Raw genomic sequence first — 16,238 nt, forward strand, 5'->3', positions numbered from 1 at the left:
AAGGGGGCCCAGCACAGACAGGTATCAGTTTCCCATCACCTTCCCCTTATCAGGCGGGCCCGCCAAGAAGTGGGCAGAAATGGAAACCACAGCACACACAGCAACCACTGCAAGGCATGCTCCAACCCTCCTCCGAGAGCACGGCAGCCCCACCAGCCTTCATCTGTAGTCTGAAAGAACCCCTGGACCACAAGGTTCCTAGAAATCTGCTAGAGGAGGAGGAGCGCTGGAGAACTGGCATTCTCCCAGTTGATGCTGGCACCTCCTGCCCTTCCTCCATTTTCTGCAGGTGAAGCCCCACTTCAGGACAAGGGGCCAAGTGTATGATGCTTCCTCAGCACTGTGACTGAACACACGGCTACTGAGCTGCCTGCTGGCAATCGAGGGAGCTAGCCAGGGCTGCAGGAGGGGGGCCTGGAGGGGACTGTGGTCACCCTGGTGTCCTGGACAGTCACTAGGTAAGTAAATAGAGGGTCTGAGTTGGAAAGCCAAGTTCAAATCACAGCTTTCCTGTTTAGTAGTTCCATAACCTCATGACGTCTTCTCATTTGCTAATTGAAGAAAATGGCAGAATCTTCCCCTCAGGGTTCTGCTGAGGATTAAGCAAGGTCATGTATGTACAACCCTTAGCAAAACTCATCATCATAGACTCAATTCGGAAGATTCCAGATTTGGGCCAGGCCAACTCTGACTCATCCCAATATTAAGAGCATGTTTAAAGTGCAATCTTGAGTGTTCCTTCCATCAATAACTACTTATTGAGCACCTACCACATGCCAAGCACTGCGGTGGACCGCAGGACTAGAACAACAAAGAAGACAGACACAATGCTAGATTTCATGGAGCTTCTAACCTGGTGGGAGGCAAGGGAGAGTGGTGAATAAACATCAAACAAGGACACAAAGAATGAGTTTCTCTGCATTGTGATGGGGAAGCAAAGGTGCCAAGGGAGCATATGAATAGGAAGCTGACCTCGTCTGGGTGGTCAGGGATGATTTGTCTTTGCCTCTTTCTTCTTCCTGCTGATGGGAATGACAGCATGATGGCTGGAGCTTTGCAGCCATCTTGAATGATGAGGCACAGCTGCTGGATGAGGGGCCTGCATTCCTGATAACCTTGTGAAGGTACCTAAGCCCCCTCTGTATTCTCTATTCCTAACTTACAGAGAGAAAATGACTTTTATATTGTCTAAAGATGGTGTTGTTTTCATTGAACTGCTGAACTGGAGTTAGAGTTGCACACACCGCCTCTTCATTAGACTGTAAGAACCCTGGGGGAAGATGGAGGGCAGCACCCAGCACAGGGCCTTCCTATAGAAGGGAGTCTCAGTGGCTATTTGTGGAATTAGCTGATTAAGCAGGAAGGAGTTGAGAGGAGACAGAAGAATCATTGGACAGACAAATCAAGGGACAAGCAGCTTGAACCATTTCTAGAGACATCTGAGGACAGAGCCGAAGGAAGGTGAGACAGAGACTCAGCAGCCAAAGACAGGGCCTGACTGAACAAGTTAAAGGACTTGAACCCAGGGAGATAAGTGGCTTCTGAAACAACTACCTTAAGGTGTTGGAGGACTCCTTAGGGACAGCTTGATGCTGACCGTGGCCTTGAGTGTAATGTCCAAGGAAGACCCAAGACACAGGGAGCAGAGGGACCTGGGTTTAAATCCCGCCACTTCACAGCTGAGTGAGTTCAGGTAAGTTGCCTGGCCTCTCTGAGTCTAAGTTATCAAAACAACAACTTAAATAGACGGGATAGTAAGTGTGAAATCCTTCACACCCTGCCTGGTACATAGTAGGCACCCAATCAATTGTAATCGTGGCCATCAAGCTATCAGGAGCTATGGTGGATGGACTTAACGTGACCCCATGATCCCAGCCTCTGGTGTTCATGAGTTTCTGTGATCCCCTCCCCTGGTGAGTGGGACCTGTGAATGGCTCCAACCAACAGAATGTGGCAAAGGGGAGGGGATGCCTAGAGCTAGCTCTGGAGTCTCTCTCCATTGCTGGCTGTGAAGAAACAAGCTGCAATGAGTCCTATACCCACAAGAAAGCGCAGCTTATTCTTTCAATAAGTAATCTAGGGGGCTTGGAAGTGGACCCTCCCCAGTTAAGCCTCCAGATGAGAATCCAGCTCTGACTGGCACTGTTGGCAGCTCTGCAGAGGACTTGCTAAGCCATGCCCAGGAACTGTGAGATATTAAATGTGTGTTGTTTTAAGCTGCTAAATTTTTGGTGATTTGTGACACAGCACAGAAAACAAATAGAGGTGCCGTATCAAGAACATGTCAGTACGGAATACGTAAGGAATATAAAACTTCCCCTTTTCCTGCATGTCAACCCCAAGAGAAGGCATTATTTCCCCCATTTACAGAGAAAACTGAGGCTTAGGGGAGGGGCTGAATTCCCTGAGGCCACGCAGCTCCTAGGGGGAGGAGGAGCCAGTACACAGACCCCAGGGCCTGCTCTGAGCCAGGAGGAGCGCCAATATCCCTGCTGCAGTGGCATCAGCCTTACCCCGCAAGGTGTTGTGCAGCTCCACGAAGCCTTTAGGAGGGTCTGCCCCATCCAGTCCTCCACAGACCACACCCCTCCCTGGTGCCTGGGACCCAGCTGCTTCACACGGTTCTCTGGCACCTATCTGGTCCCTGAGGGCATTTGAGTTTCTAACTCCAGCATAACCAGGGCACTGGTAGTTACAGCCCAAGTAGATCCGGCCCTGGTTTCTCAAGGGCTTGGGAGCAAAAGGCAAGAGTCTAACTCCCCTGGAATAAGGCAGAGGCAAGGAGACAGCACATGCATCCCCTTCCTGAGCTGCGAGGCCACAATGAGTCACTCCCATGACATCCCTGTGTCCCAGGGTCACTGCACCCTTTGCACCCTGGGCTGGGCCTGGCCTGTCACCTGACTCCAAGGAGAAGCAAGTGGAGCAGAGGAGGGAGAGAGAAGCCCTCCCCCAGGCTTCGGGAGTGGGCAGCAGTTCCCAGCTGGTGGGTCTTCAAGGAAGGCTGCTTCTTCATTTAAAAGAGATGCTGGGATACAGGCAGATGTCACGGGGAGCCTTGGGACCCCCAGCTCAGGGCTACATTTATACTGTTGACCTAGGTTCTTTCATTCCTCCTCCCTCCCCGCCTCCTCCCTCCTTTCTTTCTTCCCTCCTTCTTTATCCCACACGTGCTGCGGGGTAGAGCTGCCTGCACCTACAACTTGAGAATGATGCTCCTGAGTGCACAGGTGACAGAGAAGTCGCCAGGATCCAACCCAGTCAAGGCAGGAAGAAAGGGCTCTGCTTTTGGGGTCCCCTCCTCTCTTTAGTTGGGCTGGTAACTCATGCCTTCTCATGCAGTTTGCAGAGCAGTCCCCAAGTTTTGACAAAGGGCCAGGGCCTCTGTCTGGGACTGGGAATACAAAAAAGAACCGAGCATGATCCCCGCCCTCGGAAACTCAGTCTGGCCTGTGAGAGGGAAGGAGCCACAAACCCTGCTCCCCGGGGACAGGGCGGCTCCCACCTGGAGGAAGGCTGGCTCATGGCTCTGGAACTGGAACCCAGGCTGCTTGTTTGAAAGCTGCCCAGATGAACTGGTAGTGTGGCTGGGTTGAGAACCACTATCAGAGGAAGAGGAACACCCTGTCACAGGCGCTTGTGGTTGGCTTGTATATTCTCTTGCTGACAGCGTCCAGATTTTAGCCACTTCATCAGAAGAAAGTGATTTCTCAGGATTAGTTGGGCTCAAAGCTGCAAAAAAGAAAAAACAAACATACCCACTCATAGACCGATGAGTACGCTCACACAGACCCATGCCTCAGAGGCAGATGTCTTAACTGCATGATACTGGTAAGCAGACATATTGGGAAATTTTTCCTTTTTTTTCCTCCCAGAATTTCAAAAGCAAATTGCATTTTACGTTTTCTTTACTGAGGGCAGACAATTTTCACTAATGGGCCCTGCAGGAGGTGATCTGATACAAACCCTCATCCATGACATGCTGCTACCCGCCAGGAACTGCATATGCGTCTTCCATTTGGAGCTCAACACCACCCTAGATGACACATCATCCCCATTTCACAGATGAGGCACAGTAAGGAACTTGCCCAAAGGCACACAGCTACCAAGTGGGGAGCCTGTCTGATTCGCGTGCTTCTTGCCTCCAATGAAAAAGACAAGAGCTAGGCAATGGGCCCCATGCCACAAATATCACGTTCATCGAGAGGAACCACCTGGCGCAAGGCCCTGAGTAAGGACAGGCAACTGTGAGGCATTGGTGGGTGCTGCACTGGGTGAGGCCGGGCTCGATGTAGCCACCCCCACCTAGAGAGAGTGCAGCCTTAAACAGTGAGCAAGCCCCTCCCACTGGGGTCACCTAACATGATCACAGCAACCCTGGGCTACAAAATAACCAAGTCTAAAACTTCTCACTCTGTCTCCTAGGCTGAAAACTCAAATCCTGGAAGGTCTGGTTCAAGACTGGACCCCAGTGACAAACCCTCTCCCTGGGGTTCCACAGCCACCTTCCGCCCTCCCTAGGGCTCCCAGATTCAGTTTGCTGGAGGCTGGAGAGGCAGGCTCCAGATCTGCTGCCTGCCAACTGTGTGGCCACATATAAATTACTTTACTCTGGGAAAAAGGAAGGACATCTATTTTTCTTTGCTTGGGAGAGGATGAAATGAAACAAAACTTATGAATGTTCCTGGCACTAGGCTCAGCCCAGGACGAAACCACAGTGAATGAGAAATTATAATGGAATTGTGCATGCTCTCCACCAGAAAGCTTTCCAAAATACAAGGTAATCCCAAGCCTGGGCTGACTGAGGTGAGCACTCACCGGGAGCAGGAGGGCAGATGAATCCATTTGTAGTGTTATTTGCAGGAGGGAGTTCCTGCTCCTGTCCGGAAATTCCACCAGATGGCGCCACGAGACAACTTCCACAGCCTTTCGGGTCTGCACACCAAGGCGGTGGGGTCTCTCCGGTCCCTGCAAAAGGGCATTGGGAGTTCATCAGCCAGTTCAGAGCTAAGGAAAGCTGTGGTCTTGGTCACTCTTCAAGGCTTTTCTTAACCTCCTTAATCCAGATGTTCATGAAAATGGGTTGTTACATGGACACATAAAAGGGACCACCACACACTGGGGCCTTTCAGAGGGTGGAGTGTGAGAGGAGGGAGAGCATCAGGAAAAATAATGAATGGGTACTAGGCTGAATACCTGGGTGATGAAATAATCTGTACAACAAACCCCCATGACGCCAGTTTACCTATACAATAAACCTGCACACGTACCCCTGAACTGAAAAATTGAATTTCAAAAAAGAAAGAAAATGGGGTATTAGAGGAAATGGGGACAGCGACGTTGGCAATGCCAAGCCAGGCAGCAGCAAAGTCCATCAAGTGTCTACTAACGGCAAGGCCCTCCATGGTAGGGGTCAGTCTCACAGCTGAAAGCGGCCTTTGTGGAAGTCTAGCCCAGCCTGTTTGTTTTTCCAGAATGGAGGAGGCCAGAAGGGTGTCACTCCCTGCCTGTCAGAGGTTGTGGAGAGGCCCTCTCAGCTCATCTCAGAGTGCAGTGTGAGCCAGGAGGCAGTGCTCAGGTGAGGCCACTGCAGGGAGCCAGCTGAGGGCAGAAATTGCACCCTATCCAACTGCAAAGGAGACTGAGAAACCCTATCAGGTTGTGACAGCCCCCCTCGGGCCCTGGAAAAGGGGAGACAGTTCTGTCAAGATCCCCACATTTCAGAGAAAAACCCCATGGGTTGGTTCAGGGTCAGAGCTGCAAGGCCCTGAGGGTCAACTGAGTCAATCCCCTATGGTACAGGTGAGCCCAAGAGAGGGTCGACAACTCAAACACCAAAATACTGCAAGATGAAAACGCTCTTCATTTACTCTTACGAAACATTCCAGGATATATTATTGCTGAATGAAAAATGCAAAAGGCAGAGAAAACCGTGCCAAATTTTCTATTATTTGTATTTTTTTAAAAAAGAAAAAATAGTATATTCATGTTTGCTCATATTTACATAACTAAATTCTGGAAGTATTTAGAAGACACTAAGAACAGTAGTTATAGTGGAGTGGAGGAAGGGTGGATGGATGGGGACAGAGGAGGGAGAAAGGCTTTTCTCTATGTACATTTGTATATTATATCATCTTTGAACCACACAAATGCATTATTTTACAAAGAGTGAGACTTTTAAAATAGCTTGCTCAAGATCATACCATGTTTCCTACAGTTGTGGGGTACTGTTACCTGCCAGGGTGTGAAATGATTTGGGGTGGTGCACACGACGATTATAAACAATTTACAAACACAGCACCGAATCATACGGTGAGGAAGTCATTCTTCTTTCGTTTCTCTTCCGTCCTCTGAATCTATCGAGGAGAATGTCTCAGTGAGGGGCCAGTGAGGCTTCAGTACCACTCCCAATCTTCATAAACTGACTTTTATTTTAACAAAGAAAGCAGGCATCAGGCTAAGGGCTTGGACAACAGCAGTGACTAGCTAAAATGGAATATCATTTGTTTTTCTGTCCTGGATTCATGTGGACGAATACCTACTGTGAACGGCAAGTAGTGCTGGCTTTCCATTTACAATAGTAACATGAAGCTTCCTTTTAAAAAAGTAATTTAAGATGTGAGCTGCCATTAAAAAAAAAAATGTTAAGTGAGTCCTAATACCATTGCTCTGTGAATACAGTAACACTGAGTACTAACCTGTGCCAGAAACGGCTAAGTGCTTCCCATGAATTAATGTACTTGATCCTCTCACCCTGGGAGGTGCAGATGAGGACACGGAGGTTTAGGGAGATGCTGGGTCATGCCAAGGTCTCTGGTTAACAGAGCTGAAGCCGGGAATGGGAAGCAGGCATTCGGCCCCCAGCAGGGCCCCTGCCCACCAGAGGGACTGAAGCTGGCCGCAGGGCCAATGCAGACCAGCCCTGTGCCCCACCTACCTGGGCACTTGAGGCAGTGGCCCTCCGGCTTCATCTCAAGCAGCTCCAACCTTCTCCTTCCAAGTTCTGAGTCCCTAAAGCCATCTCCTTTCAGCTCTGCCCCCAGTCTCAAAGCAGAGGCTCAGAGGCACACACACACCCCTCCATACACACCCCCTTTGTAATTCTTTGAAGCTCTCACTCTACCTGCTTCTTGAACTTTCTCTTGCTGCTCTTTTGTGCGCTGGGTGGCAGCACCAGGTGGGGTAGGCTTGCTTGTCCTACTGTCTGGACAGGCTGCAGATTCTCTATCTAGTTTTGGCAGCAGAGCTCTGCTGCCTCCCTCCCCTGCCCCCACTCAACCCTTTGAGAGATAACTGGATTTGTCACTTTGCAATGAAAATATGCATTTGGGAATGCAGGGAAGAGAGCTAAATCTTCATGACTGCGGCCCAGGGCTGGGAAGCCACTGAGGCCACCCAGCTGGGCAGCTGCAGTCAGTATCCTCGCACCCACCTCTGTGCCCTCTGCCCCCACACAGCTGATCCCATGGGGCTGCAGGCAGGTCTCAGCAGATAGTGCAGCTGGGCATCTGCATCTGCAGCAGGTTTCCAGACAACGCTGATGTGGGTACAGCCAGAGGTAAAACAGAGGAGTGGTCAAGAGCATGGGCTGTGGGCCTGTGTTTGAATCCTAGCTCCACCCAGCTCGCTTTGGGTCCTACAGCAAGTTATAAACCCTCTGCCATGTCCTCTGCCATGAAATAAAGATGACAGTGACAGTACTTATGTCATAAGGTGCTAGTGACAATTAAATGATATAAATGCTTAGCACAGGGCCAGGCACTCCATACACTCTCAACAAACATCATCCAGTCCTGACACTCAACACCAGCAACAAGCCCCTCAGCTTCCAAGAGCACAGCGAAGTGGCCATGTTTCTTCTCTAACAGCTGCAGGAGGGGCAACCCTGCTCTTAGAAGCCCAGCACTACCCCAGTCAGGGCTCCCAGGTGCCTGGGACAAGGCGGCCACTCTGGAGCCAAAGTTGCCAGTACAGAAGCTGTGGGCCATGGTGCAGCACCTGTGGAGGCAGCTCGGGGGTGGGCGCAGTCCCCCTCTCCATGGTCCTCTGCCCACCTCTCACCCACCATGCTTTGGATGATCCCCTGAAAGGCTCTGAGAGGTGGGCAGGGCCCAGATCGTCATCCCTTCACAGGGATGAGGAAACCAAGGCTTAAGACGCTATGTGAACTGTCCACAAAGAGCAGAGCCAGGCCTGCAAACAGGCCTCCTGTGCCACCAGGTGAGCCATAGAGTGCAGGGGCAGCTTTCCTCCCGTCCTCAAGTTCAGGCATCCAACTGGACAGAGGCCCTGGCCACTGCCTCAGGGCTTCCCCTCAGACCCATAGAGCTAGAAAGGCCCCAGAGAGGGAGCCCGACATCCCCGGCCCCCACCTATACTAAAAGGCCCCATCCTGGCCCCAGTCAGAGGGAGGCAGGAGCTGGGAGACAGTTGCTTGGGGGAACTGGCAAAACCAGAGCCACTGTTTCACCTGATCTCAGGCTTGGTGTCTCCTTTAGGGAGATGATGGTCCCCACTTCCAGGACTAGCTGGAGGGTGGAGAGGGAGGAGCTTAGGGAGCCAAGGGCTTGGAATGTGTGGAGGGGACCAGAAGGCTGGCTGGTCCCGAGATTGAGCAGAACAGACGAGTCAGACCCCAGCAGCTCTACTCACCGGGTGGCCCCAGCCAAGGAGTCAAAGCAACTCCCCACAGTGGGGCACTCCGCTCTTCAGCCTCACAGAGGCGGTGGAGGCCCAGTGGATCTGAGCTGCTGGGTCACATGGGTGGGAGTAGGAGCAGCTCTCCCCAGGAGCAGGGCTGGAAATCCAGCCTGCCACGGAGACGCAGGGCTTCAAGGATCAGCAGAAACCTCCCTGGAAATCTGCCCTCTTGGGCAGGATTGGAACAAGACAGGCAGCTCAGTCTGGGGGTCCTGTCACACAGCGGGCAGAGCTGGCGGTGGGCAGACAAGGAAGAGCCCACCCCCTCAGTGAACTTCTGATTAGGATGCTGAGTAGACCGAGGCAGAGGCTCACTCAGGCCCCTCAGCTCTGACCTGGCCTCCCAGAGGACCTAGCCTCTGCCTGTGCAGGGCACAGCCACCCCCTGTGAGGCCTCAGTCAGTCGGTGCAGGGGAGAGACCTGTTGAGGGCTTTCAGGCAGGCTGGAAGTACGCGGGCCCCAGGCCACTCCCAGCTACAAGCGGCATGACCCCAGGGGGCGCCTCCCCACACTAAGCTGCCTCTGTCTGCGTACCTTTCAGACACTGGGCTTAGGAAGTGAGGCAGAGAAGACAGGTGGCTCAGAGAAGGGCCAAGAGGCCAATCCAACCAGAGCAGCTCTATGGGGCCTGGAGCTCAGTCAACAAACAGGGCAAGACTTCACTGCCTCTTGGTCCCCACCAACTGACTTCCAGCCCCCAGCCCTGCCCCTTAGGCCGGCTAAGCACCAAGCAAGCCTCAGGAGAAGCCATCTCTGCCCACTGTGGCCCCTGCCCACCTCCACCATCCTGCCTAAAGCCAGGGAGGCCCCTCTCCTCCCGCTCTTTCTAGTCAGGTGCAGAGGGAAGTCCTGCTCACCCCTACCTTCCCTAACAGACCCTAATTCTCAAAGGGCTTGGACTTTGGGAAAGGAAACTGAGTTCTAGAAAAAGGTATTGTTCTCAGCCCTGAATGTGAGGACTCAGATTCATATCCCCTCAAGGTATTTTATATATTGGGGTTTTCCACTCATCATTTATTTTTTCAGAGTCCTGCAGCTTTGCAAGGGGAAAATGAAAGGGAAAACCCACCCCTAAGAGAAGCTGAGGGAGAAGGGAGTTAGGAGAGTGGGGTATGGCCAGGAACTTCCCTGTGGCTGGCAGGCTGGAGTTGTAGGGGCTTGGAGCCAGGCGAGTGGGTGGGCCAAAGTATCAGGACAGAAGGAGATGCCATGGGGACCAGCTGAGACACCAGCAGGGCTGAGCCCCCAACTCCCTTTGTCCAGGTCCCAGGTAAGAAGCTTCTGTTCCAGACAGCATGGCAGGCTCTCAGATGGAGGGGTAGCCTCAAGCTCCTTCTTGCTCCCATCCTCCCCCGCAGACCTAGCAACTCCAAAACATGCCTTCCTCCCTGCAAACAACCAAACTCAGCGGATCCCAAGAAAAGGATGAGAAACCTGGTGCCAGGAGTCCTTGGCTCAACCAGCCTCCCTCCAACCTATAAATAACCCTCCTCCCTCAGTGGCCAGGAGCCTCAGCCACCTAGTGCCTCCCCAGGCAGGGCTTCCACGTAGACCCAGGGCTCACATGTCAAAACTCAAGGCCTCCTCTCCAGAGAAGCAGGGCATCCTCGTTCCACATGCACTGTTTTCTAAGGAGAATGCGCTGCAGCCAGGGGTGATGGGAGCCTCTGGAGGGTGAAAGAGGCTGAGTAGCCTCTGGTCAGGAAGGTCTCCTTAAGCAAGGGAGACCTCGGACCTGCACCCCGGCTCTCCCGACCCTGCAGCCTCACCAGTCATTCTGGCCAGAGGAACCCTCCCCACAAAGCTGACCATGATGTCTGGCATCTCAGAGTGAGGCTGGAAGTTATCCACACATCAGTTCTACGATCCTACTGAGAAAATCTTAGAAACCACCCTCTGAGGTCAAATGCTCGCTGCTGCCTGTTCCCCAAACCCAATCCCTCTTTACCATGCTTTCCGGATCTGCGTGCAGGTGTACAGTTATTTATACATTTCTTTATATGGACTCATTTTTACTTAAATCTATTTATTGAAAATGTCACAATAAATAGAATGCCAGTACCACCTGTCCTAAACAATAGGTAGCCAATAAAAATATACCATTAAAACAAAAACGGTGCTATAAAAGTCTGGAATTTTCCCCACCTGCCCTAAGCCTAAGTCCTGCTCCCTAGGCAGAGGAGACGTCGGCAAGTCTTCCGCAGGCATCGGAACATGTTGGCATCCAGCTGAGATCTTCTCGGCATAAAGGGATTTAGACAACTGGGAAGGGCATCACGTTCTTGCTCTGATTTTGTGCTACTTAATGCAGGCCCCATTCCACCTCAAAATATGTCAGGGGAGCCAAGGGATCTACCCACACTTTGGAAATGCTGGACTAACGTCTCCCTCTGCCTCATGCTTACCACAAGGGGAAACACACACCTGTGGTCCCCTCTCTGATCACACTTTCGAGGCACCACCAGATCCCCTCCCAATATGCCTGCTCTCACACCAAGGCCCAGCAAGTCCCTCTCAACCGGCCCACCCGCATCAGCCCCCAGAGGTCACCGCTGACTCAGGTGGGACACCAGGTAGACAAGGCCCACCAGGAGGAGGCCACGAACACCAAGCATCATGAGCAGGAAGAGGAGCAGGATGGAGGTCACCGGCTCCACAGCATGGTTGCCGAGATGCCACTGCGGAAAGCCCATGTTCACCAGCTGCCGGTTGAGGTCATTGAAGGGGGACTGAGCAGCACCCAGCCTGGCACCTGCCTGCTGCTGGCGGGGGCCAGGACCTCCTGGGGGAGCACCATGGCCCCTGTTGAGGAAGCTCTAGAACATGAAGACAGAGAGAGATGAATGAATCCTTGGGTTGAGGCACCAGTCAGGAGGCAACCTCTCTAGGGTGCGTCCTGCCCTTCCTACAGCCACCCAGGGTCACACCCTCCTTTCTCAGCAATCCCCCATGCCACTCATAAGAATCCCAACAACCAAGTCGCAAGCTTTCAGAGCACAAAACATGCCAGTCTATATTCCTTACATCAGGCCCAGGACAAAGGAGAGAGGAAATGGTTGAGGCAGGTTGGACTACAGGGCATGGCTCTAGGGCCGGCATTTTTAATATTTATCATCACTCCTTTCTTTTTTTTGAGATGGAGTCTTGCTCTGTCGCCCAGGCTGGAGCACAATGGCACGATCTCGACTCACTGCAACCTCTGCCTCCCAGGTTGAAGCAATTCTCCTGCCTCAGCCTCCTGAGTAGTTGGGATTACAGGCATGCATGACCACACCTGGCTAATTTTGTATTTTTAGTAGAGACGGGGTTTCACCATGTTGGTCAGGCTGGTCTCAAACTCCTGACCTCGTGATCCGCCCACCTCAGCCTCCTAAACTGCCAGGATTACAGGTGTGAGCCACCGCGCCCAGCCACTCCTTTAAAATAATTATTCTGTGCCCAGGGCTCATCTCCTCTACTTCCTCTCCAGCTTCTCTGTCATGCAACTCACTCTTAAAAGAAAGACACCAGCTCCAGTGAGATTTGCTAACCAAGTTAAAGGAGAGAGAGCTCTTGGGTGTGAAGTCTGGGGAGGCTGCCTGGAGAAAGGAGTTCTGGGGAGGTAGACAATAAGCCACTGCATCTTCCCCAAGTCTTACCCAGCGCTCTGCAAAAAGGGTTTCAGGCTAGAAAAGGTTAGTGACCAGCAAGAGAGACTTCTGGAAGCTAGGAGTAGCCAGTACACAGGAGGTCATCTGTCCCACTCCACAGGTAATGAGTACCTACCTGTCGAGGAGTGCTACCTCTTGGTGGCTGGGTAGTGGTCCTCACTCGGGGGTCGTCATCCTGCACGATTTCCCCATTGGCCAAGATCCGCACCATCCTCCCAGGCGCTCTGGGTCCCTGATGGGCTGCACCTGCATTGTGTGGTCAGGGTGGGTAGGCTAATGGAAGCCAAGTGGCGCAGAAGTTCTCCCCACCACAAAACCTTTAACTGTTAGTGATCTGGGACCAGACTCATGAAGATCCGTGGAGGACTCTTCCCCTGACCTCAAAAAGCCTGAAGGAAAAAATTTACCAGAAATTGAGGGAGGCTTGCGGTCAGTGATGCTCACAGCGGTGACCCACGCTGAGCAGATGCTGTGTCTGATTCACAAAAAGGGGAGAAATAAAGGCAAGGTGTTTGCCAGGCAAAAAGATTTCAGACATGGCGTCCACCAGGAAAACTATCAAAAGGATCCTTGGCAAAGGAAATTTTATTGCCAATCACTACACTGCCAACAGCCCAACTGGGACTGAGCCCCTGCTGTGGCCCACGCCCCGTGGAAAGCTCATCCTGCAAGGCTCACCTCACTCAAGCCTCACAACACTCCCCCGTGGAGGGTACTAGCGCGGCCACTCTGTCACAGGCAGAGGCACAGGGAGACTTAAGTGGCCTGCCCGGGATCACACCTATGGGCAGCAGAGAAAGAACAGGAGGCCAGAAGCTCTGGTTCTAGGGCCCTCTCGGGGTACTAAACTGGGAGTCCAGGGCACCAGGATCCCCAGTGGGGTTCCACTTCCTTTCCACTAAAAAATGGGTCGAGTGTGTTGCTCCCCCAGGGAGTCAATGTCACCACCTGGGCCTTCCCCAGGAACACCCAGGGAGATGGGGGTCACTTCGGGGTTACTTTACAACCACTGCCTGGTAGCGGCAGACCACACTAGCCACTATGCACCTCTGGGCTGGCTCAGAAAAGCATACCTTTGCTGCAGAGGGCACGCCCCTCACCTGTCCCTCACTTCGCAGGAAACACCAGTCCAACCTTGGCTAATGGGCCCAGGGCCCAGCCTTCCCAAAATATGGGAGGGGGGTTGCTGCGGTGACTCTCGAAAGGCTCCACTCCGCGGACGCCTGGACTGCGGGCCCCTCCACGCCTCCCCTTGAGTCTGGGTAAACGCCACTCGTTCTCAGGAGATAAGCCTCAGTGTCCATCTACGTTCTAGATAGCACTGGTGACATATATGCCAAAAAAGGTCAGGAGCCCCTGTTGTCTCGCCCGTAGCCCGGAGCCCGGGACAGGCGCGTCTCCCTCCTGAAGCCCGCTGACCCTGGCGCAAGCCGAGCAGATGGTGGTCGCACGCAGTCCCTTTGTGCTTTGTCATCGCGCGGCCCGCCGGGTGGGCCACCCGCGGGCCCGGCCCGCGGCGCACCTGACATTCCAGGCCGGGGGCGGGAGGGACGCTGCCCAGGCCGCCAGCCCCAGCCTCTGGAGTCCGACACCAGCTCCAAGTCCCGGTCCGGGCTGCGGCGAGGGATGCGCTCCCTCCCCAGCGCGGCGACTCACCTGCAGGCGCGACTCCCAGCCTCGGCGGCGTCCACTCCCAGCGGCTCCAGGCGGTTTCCTCCCACCTGACCTCACAGGAAGCGCGCGCCAGAGGGGCGCGGCCCAGTGGTGGCGCACATCGCCCTCTGTAGGCCGCCTGAGGAATTGCACCTGCTCGGCCCAGGGTTGGGGGCGGCGCGGGGTGGTGGGGGTGGGGGAGGTGGGGCGTGGGAAGGAGTGGGAGGTGGGGATGGAGAGAAGAGAGGATGAGAGGAGAAGACACATGGAAAAGAAGGAGAAGAAGGAGGAGGGATAAAAGTAAGAAAAGGAAGCAGAGTTCACAGAGGAAAAACCCAAGGGGTGGAGGCGCACTGGCCTGGGAGGAAGGGCGGGCGCAGGCTCAGATGACCAGTGTACGTTTGCTGAGCCAGCTCTGTGGATGCCCCTTGAGTAGGACCCAACCCTGCCCTCGAGGAGTTCCCAGTTCAGCGGGGAAGATGAGGCAGGAACGGGGCAGACCCCTCTGTAGGCTTCCAGGAGAAGATGCGTTTGAGCTGGGGCAGGAGGGTAGGTAAGGATAGGTAAGGTCACTCTTGGCAGAAGGAGCCACCTGCAGGGAGTGAATGATCTACCTCTGCCTCTTTCCTGATGTTTTAAAATCCACCCCTCCCCCACCACCTTCATAAGCTGTTCCCTGTGGACCTGCTCACCAGTGAGGGAGAATGAACTGTGCAGTCCCACAGTCTGGGTTCAGGTTCTGAACTCTGGCAAGTTACTCAGCTGCTCAGTGTTGCAAAACAGGTGTAATCATAGCCTTACAGGACCTCTGTGAAGATTAAGTATGATGTCTCTGGCACATTGGTAATGTTGATAAACGTTAGCTGTGATTATCATTTAATAAATGTTTCTGGGAGTGGGCAGATATTTATTGAGCATTTATTAGAACCCAGATTCTGCTAGCTGCTGGGCAGAAGGAACAAAAATAAGAGAGAGATTTAGACCTGGTCTGGAGGACTCATAGTCGGCCACCATAGTCTGATTATTTGATCATGAAACCTTGTCAGCAAAAAAATGTTTTACGGGTCACCCTGGTGTCTGTATCTTTTTTATATGTTATGATTTTTGTTTGTTTCTAAATTACACATGCGTACTTTGAGAACAGATTGGCATGATGGATAAAAGGTGGCTGCTGGAGTCATCCTGTGTTTAAATGTTGGTGTGACTGCTTTCTGGCACTTTCGTGTCAAGTGCTTGGATGAGAGCCTGGCCGCAGTAAGTGCTCAAGGGCTGCTGACTGTTATGATCATTACCTCTTCTACTATTAAGTCAATTGTAAAGCATGCACATTTTAAAAGCATAGGATTTTGGTTTATATTTATAATCCTAGTGCTTTCTCCCTGCATCCCAATGTGTTCCAGGTATGCCAAGTGCATGAATGAAAGCAGTAATCATAAAGCAGGATGCCCGATTATCACAGGTGGCTTGTGATCCCAAGTCACAATGTGCACATTGGAATTACCTGAGATGTTTAGAAACCATCCCAATACCTAGGTCCCACCCCAGAGATCACAATGTCGTTGATCTGGGTTACAATCTGGGCGTGGAGACATTTTTAAAACCCAGTCTTCTAATGAGCAGCTAGGGCCAAGAGACACTGCCTTCCATGAACAGAGCCCCATAAGTAGGTCACAGAACTCAGGAGCCCCAAGAAGGAGGTAACCTCTGTGGGCTGAGCAACCAGAGAATACAGGCAGAAAATCATGGATGTTTTCAGGAAGATTTGAGCTGGTATAACTGCTGCCAAAGAGATACACTCTAGCTGGAGAGAACCATAAGAGTCCAGAGGAAGAAGCAAGTGCCTCCAGAGAAGTCAAGAACAGCTTTGGGATGGGGAGTGATAGTGTTTGAACTTAGAAACAGCCTATTATTACCAACTAAAACAGCCTAAGGAGGTAACCTGCCACTTTTGCTATCTCTCCACCTTCTTCAGATGTCTCCCCTGCTCAAGAACCTGCAATGGTCCCTACTGTCTGCTCCAACAAGCCCCCAACTCATTGGCAAGGCTTTGACAACCCTCCATCTCTAGCCCCAGCACACTCTCAGCACCTCCCTCCCTCAGCTCTGCCCACCTGGTCTCTTTGCTTTCCCCAGAGTAGATCACCCAAAGGCCTGCTTTGCTTGGACCTGAATATCTGCTGGAAGGCCAGCTCCACCACATCTAAATCCCTTCATCCACAAATGTGATAGTTTCA

General features: G+C 52.6%; 1 protein-coding gene across 2 annotated transcripts; it reads right to left on the reverse strand.

Annotated features, from left to right (window-relative positions):
* Nucleotides 1-10,710: 10,710 nt before the first annotated feature.
* FAM241B (family with sequence similarity 241 member B) lies at nucleotides 10,711-14,114 on the reverse strand. Of its 2 annotated transcripts, none has more exons than XM_007963215.3 (3): nucleotides 14,008-14,114; nucleotides 12,467-12,597; nucleotides 10,711-11,517 (listed from the first exon to the last, which is right to left on the reverse strand). In XM_007963215.3, exons 2-3 carry the CDS (start codon nucleotides 12,560-12,562, stop codon nucleotides 11,248-11,250), a joined length of 366 nt encoding a protein of 121 aa, XP_007961406.1. In that variant the 5' UTR covers nucleotides 12,563-12,597; nucleotides 14,008-14,114; the 3' UTR covers nucleotides 10,711-11,247. The 2 variants fall into 2 exon arrangements, with proteins under 2 accessions (XP_007961406.1, XP_037865060.1); XM_038009132.2 differs by lacking the exon at nucleotides 14,008-14,114 and adding an exon at nucleotides 13,425-13,980.
* Between the last annotated feature and the right edge of the window lie 2,124 nt (nucleotides 14,115-16,238).

The sequence above is a fragment of the Chlorocebus sabaeus genome, chromosome 9, assembly GCF_047675955.1.
Source record: "Chlorocebus sabaeus isolate Y175 chromosome 9, mChlSab1.0.hap1, whole genome shotgun sequence".
Classification (NCBI taxonomy): domain Eukaryota; kingdom Metazoa; phylum Chordata; class Mammalia; order Primates; family Cercopithecidae; genus Chlorocebus; species Chlorocebus sabaeus.